General features: G+C 57.4%; 1 protein-coding gene across 1 annotated transcript in view; it reads right to left on the reverse strand.

Annotated features, from left to right (window-relative positions):
- Positions 1 to 16,977, reverse strand: part of Ajap1 (adherens junctions associated protein 1) — a 109,414-nt gene that overhangs the window by 12,229 nt on the left and 80,208 nt on the right. Inside the window, exons 3-5 of the mRNA XM_046424762.2 lie at positions 5,045 to 5,132; positions 2,771 to 3,013; positions 898 to 1,028 (exon numbers count right to left, since the gene is read on the reverse strand). Of these exons, the coding sequence (XP_046280718.1) occupies positions 956 to 1,028; positions 2,771 to 3,013; positions 5,045 to 5,132 (404 nt within the window). The 3' untranslated portion in view covers positions 898 to 955. The remainder of the gene's footprint in view (positions 1 to 897; positions 1,029 to 2,770; positions 3,014 to 5,044; positions 5,133 to 16,977) is intronic.

Here is a 16,977-nt window from a genome sequence, read left to right on the forward strand (position 1 = left end):
TGGCCTCACTGTGGCCACTGCCTTTCCCACTGGCTGTCTCATGGGAAAGGAGAGGGACAAGCACAGAGATTGCTGTCAAATGCGGGGCAGCGGCTCCTGGGAACAGGCTCCTCCTCTTGGAAGGCACTGAGGCCTGGTCTGGAGGAGCGTGTGCCGAGGGCGGGTGAGGGTCCCCAGCAAGCCTGACACCGCAGAGAACACAGTAGAACAAAGCAGACCCCCTGGCTGGGTGCACGCCTGCGGCCTGTGCTTGTGGACACTCTCTCCCCGGCAGCCCCACGCTCAGAGATCCAGACAGAAGAAAGCAATTTAACGTCAGCATCCATGTTAATATCGCTGAAAGCCAACGAAATGTCCCTACCCAGCAGAGCGTGGAAGACTCATCCTGGTTTGGTGCTGTCCCTGGCTTCAAATTAGTAGAGGCCTCAACTCTTCACTTTCTTGCTTTATCATGCTCTTTCTTATCTCTTATTTTTATATTTCAAAATTGTATTTTCATTCCGCCTCCCGCCCTCTCCCAGGTGAAGTCGTGTGCCGGGGGTGCCATGCCTGCCCACGCAGCGGTGGCCCTAATCTCTTCCTGTTGGGGAAAACGAGAACCGGCAGAGCGGGTTTCCCTGCCACGCAGGCCTGCTTGGGTGGCCCTCTTAGGACGGCTGGAGAGACACAAGCCACCTCGCTCCTGGAGCCTGCCCGGGTCTGGGCTGCTCCTGGGGACCCAGGACCTACCTAACCAAGCACTTAGAGACCACCCTGTGGATTGCATTCAGGGAGCCTGACAGCAGGTGGGTTTGCATTCATGGGAAAGCCACTCCCAGGAAAAGGACCCCCAATTATCCCAAAGTGCGGGCGGTAGTGGGGAGGGAGAACACGCCAAGAGCAAAGAGAGGAACAAACCTGAAGCAGACACGTGGCGTCCGCCCTGCCCCCAGGAGGTAAAAAAGCCTTCCGCCAGTCAGCAGGAGATTTCAAACCATTTCTCAGACACAAAGGCCACAGGGATGAGATGCCGGTCAGCAGAGGAGGACCTGTGGAGAGCAGAGGGATGGGTGTGAATGTCCTCTACAGGATTCTGTGTCCCCAGGTGGATCCTGAGAAGCCATGTGTAAGGGGCCTCTGGCCTTGCTCAGGAAGGGACACCCCCGTCTCGGGGCAGGGAGAGTTCTACGCTCACCGACACTTCCTTCCGGCCTGGAGGGCTGCCGCACACAGGCCCCGGTGTGCAGACTCTGGCGTGGGCCTGGAAGGCTGGCGCCCCACACTCAGGCTCTCCCCAGATTTCAGTTCTGGAATTGCCAGGGTGAGCCTAGAGCTCGGGCCTGTGTCTCTGAGGCAGGGATTTGATGTGCCGCACTGACCAGGAGGGCCTTGTGCAGTGGCTCTTTATTTCATCACCTTGGAGTCCAGGCCGCTGTGTCCCAAGGCCAGTGACATCCAGCAGAGAGCACCTTGGGCCAAACGCCAGAACCCATTCCAGCCGGGCCTCTACGCAGGGCGTGAGCGTGCCACTGTGCTGACCCCGCCCTTGGACTCAAACATGCAGGGGAACAGCACGAAAAACAAGCCCCTGCCCAAAGTCCCCTCCCCAGAGGCCGGAGCATGGGTGCTGGGCCAGGACTCAGCCAAGCCAGTGCTTGCGCTTTTGGTGGGATGGCCTGAAAACCCCTCTGCTGGTTCTTTGTGAGCACAGCCCCCTGGAAGGCCAGGGTGTCCCCAGCGAACTCCCCCGACGTCCACGGGTGAGAGCAAAGTGTTTCAGAGCGGCGGCTCTGAGTCCTCTGTGCAGGGCTGGGCTCCCTGGGTGGGAAGGAGGGAGCCTCAGGAGAGACGACCCAGGCGCCTCAAAGCTACTTCAGCAAGTCCCCACTGCAGCATCGGGAGCCCACAGTACCGCGGACACCAGAGGTGGCCCTGGCAGCCCTTGATTGCCAAGGCCCTGCCTCCCTGTCCCCAAGCAAATCAGAGACAGGGCAGGTGGCTTCTCCACCTTTCCCCAAGGCCACCCCAGGTGAGGCTCCTGGGTGAACTCTTAGGAGTGCCAGGGCTGGTCCTGGCTGCCCTCCCTGTGGGGAGGGGACCCTCAGGTCAGCCTGGAGCCTGCTCCCTTCTCCCTGAGGTCTGTAAGTTGTTGGGTACTTTTCTTTTTAAATTTACAAAATGATGCACGAGGGCTGCTCACTTTAAAAAAAATAGCTGATTGATATTTTAATTTAATTCTGGACAAACCTTGAGAAGCTGACTCAGGGTTTCTCCAACACCCCAGGGGTGGCCGGAGGAGGGTGTCTTCTTTGAGGGATTGCACGGGAATGATAAAAAGAGCATTTAATAAGCCGCGTCTGGACTCTGATTGGCATCTGGTCTTTCTGCCCCACGTGCTGCTGATGCTTACTGCCGGGTCGCAGAGACCCTGACTCTGGGCAGGGCCAAGTCTAACGTGTCCATCCTCGGGAGGGACAGCTGCATGGCTGGCTTTGAACCCCGGGGTTACGGGCACTGCCTGCCCCATGTAGCAGAGAACGCAGGGGAGCCCGCGGCACCTTTCCCTGCCCACACCTGGGGATTCCCGCCACGCTGCTGTTCCCTGGGGGAGGCGACGTGCCCATGGGTACCTACCACCTTCCTCTTATTTGGCCAAAGTGGCTGTCTGCGTTGCTGGCCCCTCAGTGGTCTGTAGGGCCACCGGACCTGTCCAGGGGCTGCAGCGGGGCCACAGCCAGCGCCAGGGTCCGACCCAGGAGCAGCGCGTGGGACCTGCCCACACTGAGCTTACCGGTTCCCATTGAACGTGGACTTGTACTCCCCCGAGGGGTGCAGCGTCTCGTCGGTGTACACGGGCACGGACGCCCTGACACACTCGTGGGAGCACTGCAACGTCTCGTTGTAGGCCGTGAAGATGTCCATGCTGCTGGGCACCCGGGCCGGGGTGAAGTCCGTCAGGTTCTGGCAGCTCTCCTCCTGCTGGTTGATCTTGCGCTGGTGGCTGTTCCTCCGGGTGTTCCCGCTTTGGGCGCAGCTAGGAGAGAGAGGGCTCGGGGTGGGGGGCGGGCAGGGCCCGACCTGCCGCTCGCCCGCTGCAGGTGGAAGCGTCCCTCAGGCACGAGGCAGACGCCATTTAATATTAGATGGTAATTCCCAGCCTCTTCAGAAAGATCAACCACAATCAAGCAATCAGCGCTTTTTTAAAATACAAAATTTGAATTTTAAATATGGCCATGAGCTCAGGGAGCGCTGTCGGCTGAGAGGGGGGGCTGCAGGCCTTGCTCAGCTGAAGGATGCCAACCGGACCACGGAGCTGACCCCGGGTCCCACAGGCACCTCTCAGCATGCAAACTGGTGGTGCTCGCTGCCGGGGGGCCAGATGGCGGGGGACCCCTGGGGTCCAGTCGGGGGTGGACCATGTGACAGTCTCCAGGGAGAGTTGATAAGGAGGGGTTCCCCGTCCTCAGCCCAACCAATTCACAAGCCAGAGAGGAGCCTGGTGTATCCTTCGTCCCTGACAGGGTCTGCAGGGGCTCTCCGGCTTGTCGTCCTCGGCCTCATCCCTCTTTCTGGATCTCAGGGGCTTGCAGAGGCCACTGAGGCTGAGCAGGGGACTCCTGCCCCTGTTCATGAAGGCATGCAATGGGCAGGCACTCGGTGGCCTCCTGGGTGCCCTTTTAGGACAAGTTTGCGAGGAGGTTGAGGGGGTGGCTGGGGGACCTTCCTGTAGCTTGGGGAGCCAAGGACACCCCCTGTGGAGTCTGTCTCCCCGTGTCCCCCTTTTATTCCCAGAGCCCGTGTGAAGTGAGGGACACGCTGGGTGGGTGGGGACCCTGTCTTCCGGAAGTCCCACTCACTCCCTGGCTCTGCCTCCTGCAGTGGCCTCCCCACCCCAAAGGAGAAGGTGAGCACCAGGCCAAGGCCACAGAGGAGGCCCCTGGTCATGGCCCTCACCCCCTGGTCATGGCCCCTCGCCCCCGGGAGGTTTTCCCGGGACTCTGGCGTCTTCCTGCAGACCAGGTGTCTAGGAACCGAGAGGACGGCTGGGCCACCTGCCACGGAGAGGGCACTATGCCCTGTCCCCTTTGAGGGCATGATGCCCTTCCCAAGAGGGCCCAAGGGGTTTGTCCTGCTAGACGTCCATCTGATCCAGGGGTTTTAACCCCGGCCTGGGCCAGCCCTGCCTGAGAAGCTCCACTGCTTCAGGACAACCGGAGCTGTCCTCGTCTCCTGCCCCCGAGGACAGGTGGGGCCCCTGGGCTGGCTATAGGAGGCGGCAGCCTGGAGGACTGGCATCTGGGGGGGGCTCCTGGGTTGTGCCCCACCCCCCTCTGTCAGACCCCACCAGTAGGTGCCTGGTCTCCTGCTCCAGTGCCTCCCTGTCTGTTTCACATCGTGTCTGCAGGCTGGCGGACCTGGGGCCAGCTGCCCCACGGGGACCTGAAGCTCTTGAGCTAGCTGGAGGCACCGTGGCTGCGGGTGGCTGCAGGCGGCAGGGTCACCCAGCAGCTCCCTGGGTGGCTCAGGAGTGTGTCAGGTGTGCGTACCCAGTAAGGCTGGCCCCAAAGTAGGCCACTTTCCACGAGGGACAGGTGAAGGCAGGCTGCCCACGGCAAAGCGTGACCTGCTTCAGAAACAGTGGCCACGAGAGGGCAGGGGAGGGGCTGGGCAAGGCTGGCCAGCCACTGGCCACCCCAGACCGTGGGGCAGGTAGGGTGGTCCCTGCCTTTCTAGGGAAGGGCCTGGGGGTGATGAAGTAGAGATTGTGCTGGGGGCACCCCAAGGTGCACAGGGATCCAGGAGCAGAGCTGGGGACGGGGGCAAAGGCGTCCTGGGAAGCTGAGTCCGCGGCTTCCTGCTGCAAAGGAAGCCACAGCAAGGCCACGTCATGGAGCAGACTCCGCCTAGCCGGCGGCCAAGGGGCCCAGGCCAGGCTGCGTGGACCGTCCTTCCCCAAACGGGAAAACGACACGGAGGCTGCACCTCCCAGCCGGAGACGACAGGTCAGCGCCTCGCTGTGCACACCTCCCTGGGGACCCCGCAGCCCCCCATTTCCAGGCCTTACCAATTTTTTAAGACAAGAGTTGTGATGAGGGCAGCGATGACCATGATGAGGGAGACGGTGATGGTGATGATCTGATGCACAGCCAAACCTGGAGGAGGAGACAGCGTCAGGGCCGCGCCAGGGCTCCCGCCCAGCTGCTCCCGCCTGGGTCAGGAAGGGACGCTCCTGGCCTGGGCTCGCAGGCCCTGAGCCAAGACTGGCCCCAGGCGGCTGTGTCCTTGGCCTGCTGCTCTTACTGGCTTCAGATGGGCCCCAAGGAGACCTTCCCAGAGGACCTCCTGCCCCGCCTTGCACCTGAGTTCTGCTCCTGAATTCTGCACCCATGAGCATGGTGGGGGTGAGGACAGGTTTGGTCTAACCCCGAAAAGGCCAGGGTGGCCCAGGACCTGAACACAGATGGTCTGCCCTCCCTGCCTGTCCCTCTCTCTGGTGGGGGAAGGAAGGCAGGTGGGCAGTGGGCTCGGCAGAACAGAAGAACAGGCTGCTTCAGCAGCAGGACACCCAGAGCCTGGCCAGGAGCTGTCTGCTGGCCATGCAGGCACATGCCTGAAGACAGGGCCTCCCCCTCCCTCCTCCCAGTGTCCCATCCACAGGAGCAAGGGGCAGGGGAGAGGGGCAGGCTGCCAGCAGCTCCTGCCTCTGGCCCCCACCCCAGGCCCATCCTTCCTAACCACATCTCTCATAGCCTTCCTGGGACATGGACACTAGGATCATTCCTGTCCGAGTGCTGGGCCAGGGCCATCTGAAGGTCCACCGCCCTGGCTCTGTCCTTCTGCTGTTGGCTAGACCTACATCTGGGGAGCTGGAGGACAAAGGCCTGCCCTCCTGCCCCGCTGATCAAACTTGTGGGTGCCCACCCTGCCTCCAGGGGGCACCCAATCTTAATGCCCACTCTGCAGAGAGCTGCCTGTCCCACCTGACCAAGCAGGTGGGAGCGGGCTGAGAGCACCTGTGCGTGTTCCTGTGGGGCAGATTGCAGAGTGTCGAGATCTCTCTGGTGGCCTCCCAGAGAGCCTCACAAACAGATGTTACCTCTCTGCCGAGAACCATCTCGTGGGGGAAATTGTTAATAAATAATTAAAAGTTGGCACGACCAGAAAACGAGCTCTGCCTCCCCACTCCCCCCTCTGTGGGGGCCACTGCCGTTTGTCAGGAGGGATTCCCATTCCCAGCCCACGGGACAAGCACCACCAGGGAACGAGCAGCTGACACTGGAGTGTCATGGCGCAGTTCATGCATCTGCCACGCACCCGCTCACCATCTGTTTGCTGTGCACCTTCTGTGTGTCACACGGTGCCAGTGGTGACCCTCTCAGCCATGATGCCCACTCCTAGGGAACAGCTGCTTGGGCACTTCTTGAAGTTGCAGGATTCTCTGCTAGTTCTGACCCACAGCCTTCCGTACACCTGTGCCCCATCTGTGGCACCTGCTGTGACCTTCCAGGTGAGTGAGTTTCCCTCCCTCCAGGGCTGCCAGGTCAGTGTGCCAGCGGGGCTGAAAGCTAAGGTACACTGCAGGCACCACGCTCAGCTGCACCCAGGTGAGTGCTCCCCCACCGGGTTCCCTGAGACCCGACAAAGACCTGTGGGCAGAGGAAGTGTTGAAAGGACGCCGTTTAAGGGACAAGCATGGAGGGTGTTGCCTGCTCAGTGTGCACCTACCCTCCGTCCACACCCTCCCTCAGCCTCGTCAGGACACAGCCGTGCTGCCAGGAAGAGGATGAGCCGATCCTGTGTCTGTGCTTCCTGGGATGAGGAGGAGGCTGACGTGTGGAAAGGGAAGGTGGGGATGGCAACTGAGGTCCTGCTGGTGACAGTGTGGATTATGGTGATGGTAGGATGATGATGGTGATGGTAGGATGATGATGGTGATGGTGTCAGCAATGGTGGTGGTGATGGTGATGATGATGTGATGGTGATGATAATGAGGATGGTATGATGATGATGGTGATGGTGGTGGTGATGGTGATGATGATGGGTGGTGCTGATGATGGTGGTGATGATAGTGATGATGATGGTGGTGGTGATGGTGATGATGGTGATGGTGATATGGTGATGGTGGTGGTGCTGATGATGGTGATGGTGGTGATGATGGTGATGGTGATGATGATAGTGATGATGATGGTGATAATGGTGATGGTGATAGTGATGATGATGGTGGTGATGATGGAGATGATGATGGTGATGATAATGGTGGTGCTGATGATGGTGATGGTGATGATGATAGTGATGATGATGGTGATAATGATGATGGTGATAATGGTGATGGTGATAGTGATGATGGTGGTGATGATGATGGTAATGATGATAGTGGCGATGATGGTGACGATGGTGATGGTGATGGTGGTGATGATGGTGATGATGATGGTGGTGATGATGGTGGTGATGGTGATGGTGATGATGATGATGATGGTGATGATGATAGTGGTGATGATGGTGATGGTGATGGTGATGATGGTGATGATGATGGTGATGATGATGGTGGTGATGATGGTGATGATGATGGTGGTGCTGATGGTGATGGTGGTGATGATGATGGTGGTGATGAGGGTGATGGTGGTGATGAGGGTTATGATGGTGATGGTGATGATGGTGATGATGATGGTGGTGATGATGGTGATGATGATGGTGGTGATGGTGGTGGTGGTAGTGGTGATGACAGCAATGGTGATATTGTTTGTGATGATGATGATGATGACGATAGCGATGGTGATGGTGGTGGTGATGAAGGTGATGTGAAAAGAAAGATGGTGATTTCACTAACATCATCATCATGCCTGTCCCCATCATCATCCCTATTATCTTCATCATCAGTGTCATCCTGTCACCAACATCATCAACGTTGTCATCGTCACCATCATCGTGATGGTGATGGTAGTGATGACGGTGGTGGTGATGTGGAAGGCAAAGGTACTGATGGTCACAGACATGCTCAATGAGCTGTAGCAACAGTCAAGTGTGTTCTTATACCATTTATTCCTGGTACGAGTCACAAAGGTAGACACCATCATCACCACTATGGAAGGGAAAGCCATCTGGGAAGCTGGTGCGAGTTCCTCCCATTCCGTGGGATCTGCTGCTTCGAGGCCGCACTGAGAGCAGAGGTGTCCCACCACCTTGACTCCCTTGCAGTTAGCCCAAGGGTCTGCTCACCCTGGTGGGCTCCCTCCTCTTGTCTCCATGTCAGAGGCCGCTCCTCTTCCTTCCCGGAGCTTCTACCTCGCGGAGGCAAATGCTAGCCCCACCCTCTCCTGCGAGGGAGGCCCTTGAGGAGAGCTTTCTCCAGGCCCGTGCCCGGGGTCTCTCAGCCGTTTTGTGTCAATTCCCACAACAAGAACTTGATCTTTCTTGGTCTAAAGCTGCCATGCTCTCGGCCAACACTGAACACGTGCAGAGCACAGAGTGAAGAGGGCAGGGTGAGCCACAGGGAGCTGCAGGACGGACGGAGAGGCCAGGCCCTCCAGAGGCACAGAGCGTCCCCTGGGAGAATGGCGTGCGTCACACGTTGTCTAACCTCTGCAGGGCCAGAGAGGGAACCTCGGTGTCTTGACCTCTGATTGCCAAGGGAGCTCTTGGTGGGTGGAGTCCCCGTGGGGCTGGAAGGCTCTGGAATTCTCAGAAAGGCAGCGGGACCCTCAGTGTTTAACGCCCTGCCATCTCCTGGGTGAGCTGGGAAGGCATTGGTTTTCCTCTTCTGAGGAATCAAAGAAACCGAGAGCAGGGGAGGGTGCAGCGGGCTCACGGACGCCTCGTGACCACTCACTTGGAACAGAAGCCCAGCTCTTTGCCTGAGGCCCTTGTGCACCTGGGGGCTCCTTATAAAGGACCAAATCTTCCTGATTTTTATACCTGCTCCCTTCCTTGGGCATGCACAATACCTAGCATAGGATCTCGCAGCGGCCGCTGAATGTCATATTATTGAACTTACAACTGAGAAGTCCAAAAAGAAACCAGGGGAACAGGAGCAAAGACGATGATGGTATTTCCAACGTCGGCTTGTTCTGGAGGCCTTTCCCCCGCCTTCCACGTGAATTCTCCCCCTTGGACTTCCCAAATTAAAATTGAGAGGAAGCAATGTGTGGTTAATGGCCGGAGGAGAGGGTCTGGACGACTAACAGGATGATGAACGGCTCTGCTTCTTGAGTGGATGCTTCTCCACGCTGAGCTCCACGCAGTGGTGCACGGAGCCCAGCCTCCTCCTGTGCTGTTCATACCCGTCTGACTAACCAGGAGCCGAGGCCTGGAGAGGGAAGGGCACTTTCTCCTGGTCACCTGGCAGACCCAGGATGAAGGGCAGTTGCCTGCTCTGGAGTCACTGAGAAAATCAAATAGCTAAACCCCAGCCCAGCACATCGCAGCCAACCTTTGTCTGTGATTGGTATAGATAAAGGCTTTCCCACTCCTCATGTACTTTGCTTGCAAAAAATCCAGCTTTGTGTTTCTAAGTCTCACACCTGGGCTTTGACGGGCTCCTGGGTTCCTGCATAAAACGCCACAGCTATGAGAAGAACCTACAGACCCTACCTATGGTCAGAGAGGGGAGAGAAAGACCGGGTTTTTTGGAAACATGATCCTAATAATATTGGCAGGAAGCAGTTTGGAATATGGAAAATCCTAAAGGATTCATCATCCCTTTCCCTATCTGGAATGCTGGTTGCTAGTCAGAGAACTGAGCACGGTGTGAGAAGTTGTTTATTGTCTAAATCATCTGTCCAATCATTTGGTCCTCTCTAAATGCCAGGAGCCACTTACTTATTAGTGTCAAATCCCTTACTTCTTCACGTGGATCCCAGACAACTTTGTCGTAAAGGACCAGAGAGTAAGTATTTCAGACTTACAGGAAATATGGTCTCTGTGTTAGTCAGCTTGGCAGTACTACAACCAAATACCTGAAACAGCTAACTGTAGAAAGAGAAAAGGGTTTTTTTTTAGCTCACAGTTTGGGTTGTTCTTGGTTTGGATCTTTGAAAGAGTTTGAAAGTTTAGTTGAAGCACCGCTGGGATTCAAATCCCCGATCTCCTGTTCTAGACCTTCTAAGGAAGGTGCCATCCCTTGGTTTAGATCTTAGGGTCTCATGTTGAGAAGGCTTAGTGCCCAGCTGTTGGTATATGGGGAGCTGGAGGAACCTTCAGAGGTGGAGACCAAGTGGAAGGAGATTAGTGGGCTGGGCTGTGCCCTTGAAGGAGCAGTTGGGACCTCAGCTCACACTCTCTGCGCCTCCAGCTGCCACGAGGGGAGGAGGTGGCTCTGCCCACGCCCCTCACGTGACCTTGTGCCTCACCACCTTCCCACAGCGAGGGGGGACAGGCAGCCGGGACGGAAACCTCCAAGATGGTGGCCAAAGTAAGGCTTCCCTCCTGTCACACGCCAGGTTCATCTCACGCCCTTTCACAGAGGCAGAGAGCTGACCAGCCCAGAGGTCCCAGGTCATGGCCCCGGCCCGAGCTCAGGTCTGGGAGGCTGGGTCACACGGCAGATGGTGACGGGAGGTGCACACGTGTGCTAGCAGACGGCTTTAGGAGCCAGGGCAGAGAGGCTAGGGCCCCACAGGCCCCAGGTCCCCAGTGAACCAGGACCTCCCATGGGCCACCTCTTAGAGTTTCACGCCACCACCCTGGGGGGACCTCCCTGGGAGGACCTCCAATCCCACGAGTTATACACACCACGCCCAGCCCAGCAGGCTGTCACAGCTACTCAGCTGCTGTCCTGGTGCCAAAGCAGGCCACCGACAACATGTCAGCCAACAGGTGTGGCTGTGTCCAGTAAAACTGTGTGAACAAGAACAGACCCCAGCCACGTCAGCCCACAGACCCCAGTGTCAGACCCCAGGTCAGATGAATAGCCCAAGTGGCCTTGCTTATAAATCAAATAGAACTACAAATCTGCTTTGCATGATCAATTAACACTGAGACTCAAATTGCCGTCTTTTGGTTTGAAAGATTAGCACCTTCCTGGTCATCTCCACCCGCCCACTGTCTGCTGGGATTTCCACTGGCCGCTGTCAAGACGATTGCAAAGACAGACTTTAACTTAGGCCCAGCCCACAGCATGGGGCAGTGGCGGCCTCACCCCGCTGAGCTGGACCTTATGAAGCAGCCTGAGAGCAGACGGCTTCGCATGATGGCCCCCGGCAGAAATCAGACAGACAGGATTCCTGATTTGGGGCAACTCAGGAAGAAACTGGCCAGACTGATCCCTTCACTGACCCTCTGAATATTACAGCCATACCTCCCCCTCAGTGTTTTCCATTTGCGTTAAAAAGAACTGCATCTTGGAAAGGTGTTTCACTCGTGAATCCTTAGCTGGGAGACGACCCCACCCCACTGAACCTCCACAGGACTTTTCCGGCTCTGCACATGCCTGTCCTCAGGAGGAAGTGCCCCGGGATGCCCTTTCCCACGGCGTCTCTATCCACACCTTGAACACTCTGGTGAGTCTCTGGAGGTGGCTAGATAACACAGGCAGGAACATGTGTCCACCAAGCCCACTGACCCTGGCCAGGCAGCTCGGGAGCCATCTTCCTGCCAGCTGTCAGGAGGGCTGATCAGGCCGACAGGGATGTCACCTAAAGGGCACGTGCTCGCCACGGTCCCAAGAGAGGAGAAGCACCCAGCTCTCCCCTCTCCACTTCCAAGGTCGACACACTGAATCCCATCGAGAAGCTCTTTGCAATGCAGACCTGGTCCTGGAGCCGGGAGCCCGCTGTGTGTGGATCTCGCTCCCCTTCCTGACAGGTGTTATTGCTCCTGCTAATTTAGGGGCTCTTTCTGCTCCTGGTAATTGCCACTGTATACTAATGTGCTGGGAATCAGCTGCCATCCTGATAATGAAAAATTATACCCAGAATAATGGATGGGGACAGATGGATTACCAAGCTCTGCATCAATCAATAGGGCTTTTATGGTTATATTTGTGGTGGATTGTAATAAGATCAGGCCCTGAAGATTGATGTGGAAGTTCGTAATCCATCTCTGGGTCTGAATGAGGTCTTATTAAAAGGAGCCGGATCAAAAACGGGCCACCGTCGACTGCAAAAACAAAGCCACCGCGAGCTTTCCCTTCCAGCCCGTGAGGAGGTAGGTGGCACATTTGGCCGTCACGCTTGGATGGAGGCGGGAGCAATGGCTCTGGAATTTGCCAAGGTAAATGGATGACAGTTCTGTGCTTCTGGCAGCCTATTTTACAACACAGGGTCTCACTTGCCTGAGTGATGGGAACAAAGATCTCCAGTCACTCAGTGCAAGGCTCTCCATCTTGCAAGGTTGAGTCTGATAGGCGAGAGGTGACGCTGTGTACCCCAAAATGCCAATTTCGAAGTTTTCAAGGAAAAATAAGGCCACTGGCTTCTATGGCAGGAACACCAAAAAGTGTGCTGGTTTGAGTTACCTGGCAGAGGCTTCCAAGGGCTCAGTATAATAGTCACAGTTCTCCAGAGAAGCCCAACAAGCAGGAGATACATCATATCATATTATGTCAAATATGCATATTCATATTTCAAAGGAGATCTACTAAGGACATTAGCTCTTGGGGTTCCAGGAGCCAAGAAGTCCCTTAGGTGCCATCGGCAAGCTAGACAGCCAGGAAAGCCAGTGGTGTGGTTTGGTCCAGTCACAAGAGCTAAGAAGGAGACATCTGATGGTGTGAAGCCCAGGCCCAGGAGGAGAGTGGACACTGCTGTGAGTCCCAGAGTCTGAAGACCCAGGAACCAAGACCTTTGAAGTCCAAAGGCAGGAGAATGTGGGCGTCCCAGCTCAGGCAGAGAACGTCCCTTCCTCCTCTGCCTGAGTCTTCAACTGACTGAACGATGCCCGCCAGGCCTGGGGAGGGGGGTCTGTGCTCAGTCCACTGGTCCAAGGGCCGATCTCTCCCAGAAATACTGTTTTACCAGTGATCTCAGAGTCTTTCAGCCCAGCCAGGTGGACTCACAGAACTGACCACCGAGGGTGACCCCAGCTAGGGGGTGCATCAAGCCTAGACTAGCCTCCACTCCTCAGAGGTCCCTCCAGCTGAGGACAGGGTCCCTCACAGGGAGGAGGCACCGCTGAGGGAAGGCTGTGCTGACATCTCATGGGGCGGTCTGCCCAGCGAGAGGGGACCTTGGGGGACCACCCACCAAGAACCAGGGCCAGCTGGAGCCCTGGCCTCACTGGGGGCTCATGTGGCAGTGCCTGGAGACACTTGGTATTCAGAACTGGGGCTGCGGTAGTTCTGCCGGCATCCAGTGGGTGGAGGCCAAAGAAGCTGGTGAGCAGGCTTCAGAGCGCCGCCGTCAACATGCTGAGGCCGAGCAGCCTCCGGTGACAGGGTCAGGGGTGTCCCTTGTTCACACCTTCTGTGGCGTCAACCTGCAAAATCTGAGCGCTCTCTTGCCCCCTCCCCTTCACACCCCTTTCTGCTCCAGGCCTTCCTTTCTGAGCAGGGTGGAAAGGCCGCAGGAGAGTGGCTTCCTGCAGCTAAAGTGACCCTGACTTCAGGGCACAGGGCTAGGTGTCACCGCCACCAGGGGCTGCAGACCACAGGGAGGGCCACAGGGATCTCCTCAAGGTGGCCCAGCGCAGAACGCAGGCCAGACATTGCTGGAGGCGCGTGTAGAGCTTAGAAAAGCCAAGGAGCCCGGAATTCTAGCTTCTTGCAGCTGGAGCACACCGGCGAGATTCAGCCGTGGGAAGAAGAGCATGGGGCTGGGTCCAGGAGAGAGCAGGGGGTGAGCTCTGATGGCCCTCCAGAGGGCTGTGGGCAGCGCTGACAACCCGCATGGGGTGTTGCTAATGACCGATGTTCATCTGAGCCTTGGTGGCCACAGCTGTTGGGGATTAACATGCAGAGATGGTTGAGACCTGCACGGCTGACCTAGGTGTCCAGCCCTCCACAGCCCACCTGGATATAACGAGGCCTAAGGCCTTTATCTGGCCTGGCCCAAGGCTCCCAGGTAAACAGAGACTCTTACCATGCAGGACAGCCTCCCTGGAGCCTGGAGCAAGGACATTTTAGGGCAGATTGATCTTTTTCTGTACATAAGACACAGCTCGTGGGAGACTCAAACCCAAGCAGGCCCCTCCAGAGCCCGGCTCCTCACCACCTCCCTGCACAGTCCCTTGGAGAGGATGGTCCTTTCTCCCCGAGGCCATGGTAGCCTGTCCGAGGAGACCTGGGGATCACGTAGGCCTGGTGCTGGCCACGGACACTCACAGTCCCGACGCCAGGCTCAGCTAGGACTGTCGTCTGTGGGTTGGCCGCGTCAGGAGTGCTCTAACAGGGGAACGGCCTCTGCTTTTGGAGACGTCTCTGAGCAGCGTCACAGCCAGGAACACAGAGAGCTGGGACCGTCTTGGCAGAAAGACCACACGGCAGCCAGCTCCCGAGCCGGGAGAAGCCACCGAGCCACTTCCACTCCCCAGCACCGTCCCTGGGGACCAAACTGCAGCTGGAGCTGCCACTCCGCCTGAGGGAGGGGCTCGGCCTGGGTGCACAGTCAGGGGAGGGACGTGGCGGGCAGGAGGACCTTGGGGACCTGTTGACTGACGGAAGGCTCTGCCCTCCAGGCTGAGAAGCTCTCCCAAGGCACCTCAGGAGACCCTCCCAGGAGGCCAGAGCCCTCACCTGTTTGCAAAGTCATGACCCCCCAGAGCCAAGGCCGGAGCCCGGCTCTGAACACACACACTTCTCTGGCACCTGGGGGTCGAGCCCGTGGACAAGTGGCTGAGCCTTGCTGTGGTAGATTGATTGGATGGTGCACCCCAGAACCCACATCCACCTAGAACCTTCCAAATGCGCCTTACTTGGCAGACTTAATTACTTAAGGATCTCGAGATGAGATCATCCTGGATTTAGAGTGGGTCTGAGATCCAATGGCTGGTGTCCTTACAAGGGACAAAAGAGGAGAGGACAGAGAGACACAGAGGAAAAGAACACACGAGGATGGAGGTCACCTCCGGGGTCCTGTGGCCACAAGCCAAGGAAAGCCAGAGGCCGCCCGAATCTGGTCGAGGCTGGAAGGATCCTCCCCTGGCGCCTCCAGAGGGAGGCTGGCCCCGTGACACCTTGTGAGAAGATAACACCTGGTGTCTTCAGTCACCCGTTAATGGTCATTGGTCCCTACAGCCCTGGGAAGATGGCGCATCTGCTGGGCTGGGCTTTCTCATTTGCACATAAAGGACAGGGCGGGCATCTGCTCAGGAGGTACGTGTTGACTTTCAGCTCTGCACCCCCTGATGCATGGGGGGTCCTCATTGGGCAGCTGTGTCCCCCAGGGTGGCTCTGGGACTGGTTTTTAGAGCCACACCCCCATGTCCTCCAAGGAGGTGATGAAATGCCCATTCTGACGGTGGCCCTGTGAGGCCTGAGGGCTGGCCCACTACCTGAGGTTGTTAATAAAGTTTTATTGGAACTCGGCCCTGCTCTTTCATTTCCGTGCTATTCCTGCAGCCCCTGCGGCAGGGTGGAGCTCAGCGGTTTCACAGACCACTCAGCCACCAGCCTAGAACACTCATCTGACCCCTGAAGAAAAAGTTTGTGACCCTGCCCTAGAGGACCCCAGAATTCAGGTGGGCACTGTGATGTGGGGTGACTGTAGGGGCCGGGAAACCTTTATCCTGGGCCTCTCCCTCTGCATGACCACAGGCCTCCCGGGGGTGCAGCTGGCGAGGCCACACTTCGAGGGACACAGTGAAATGCTTGGCATTTCTGAGCTCAAAGAAATGGACTTGAAAATGGGTCATGAACAGAAGCCAGCCCTTGCACTGCTCCTCTGACTCCCACGGGTCGGCTGGTGCCTGGCAGCTGGTGGGGTTCAGGGAGATGCTCCTCTGGCCTTGGCCCTGCTTCCCAAGACTGGGTAGAGGGGGGATCAGGAAGGTCCTTGACAGGCAGCATCTTCCTGGAACAGAAAGGTCAGCAGGTCCCAAGGGAACCCCAGAGGCCCTCAGAGAGAGGATTAGATTCTAAACTTCTGGGCACTTTCCAGTCCTGAGCACACACGGGCTGGACGTATCGCTCATCTGGTTTAAGAGCAGAGCGGCCGGGCTTGGATCTGCATCCAGCAGCCACGTGGGGATGACCCACTTCTCTCACTTAAGCCCCAGCAGCACTTGAACGTGCTCTGAAGGTGTGTGCAGGAAAGCCAGCCTCACCCCATTCCAGAGAGGGCAGGGCAAGAGCGTCCAGCGCTTGGACAGCAGAGGACCTCCTGTGGTCATGGCACCTCTGCTTGAGGGCCTGGGCCTGGCAGGAGAGCTCTGGGTCCACCTGTCAGCTGCAGAGCCAGCACCTGTCCAGCAGCTATCCAGCACCTGTCCAGCAGAGCCAGCACCCTGTCCCAAGGGGCTACATTTAGCCCATATATAGCAAATCAGTGCCTGAAAAGCGGTGAGGCTCAGCCTCCCACGCCAGGCTATCCCTCCCTCTCAGACACGTGGAGTGTGATCTCACTGGTCCCCTTGTGCAGACAGTGCACGGTGCCAGCTCTGGTGGGCAGGAGGTACCCTGGTGGGAAGCTGTCCAGAGTGGAAGCCCACACTAAGTATGTGCTCAGAGTGGCTCCGGCCTTGGCTGTGATCTTGGTGGAGTCTCCACAGAGGCTAGAGGCTCAGTTGGACGTGATTGTCCTGGTGGAGGCCCAGAGCAGACCCTTCAAACTGGGTCTAAACAAACAGAAGGCCTCAGGCCTCAGGCCTTGGAAGCCCAAGGCATTCAGTGTCCACAGTCAGGGGCTGTCTCCTCTTTTTGTTTGGGGCTCTTTCTAAAATCTTGCTGTTTCCTTGACACCATTGACACAGGGGAACCCAGAACACAGGACATTGCCTCCCTGTGGCTTAAGACTGTCACCAACTTTTGATCCTCGTGCAGGATGGACAGGCTGCCCAGCAGCCCCCTCTGAGAGGAGCAGATTGAAGCATGACCCTCTCGGTCAGCACATACAAAGGAGGGACAAGGGA

This window comes from Marmota monax, unplaced genomic scaffold (assembly GCF_021218885.2).
Source record: "Marmota monax isolate L192 unplaced genomic scaffold, Marmota_monax_Labrador192_F-V1.1 WCK01_AAM20220418_F8-fsc00080, whole genome shotgun sequence".
In the NCBI taxonomy this organism is placed as follows: domain Eukaryota; kingdom Metazoa; phylum Chordata; class Mammalia; order Rodentia; family Sciuridae; genus Marmota; species Marmota monax.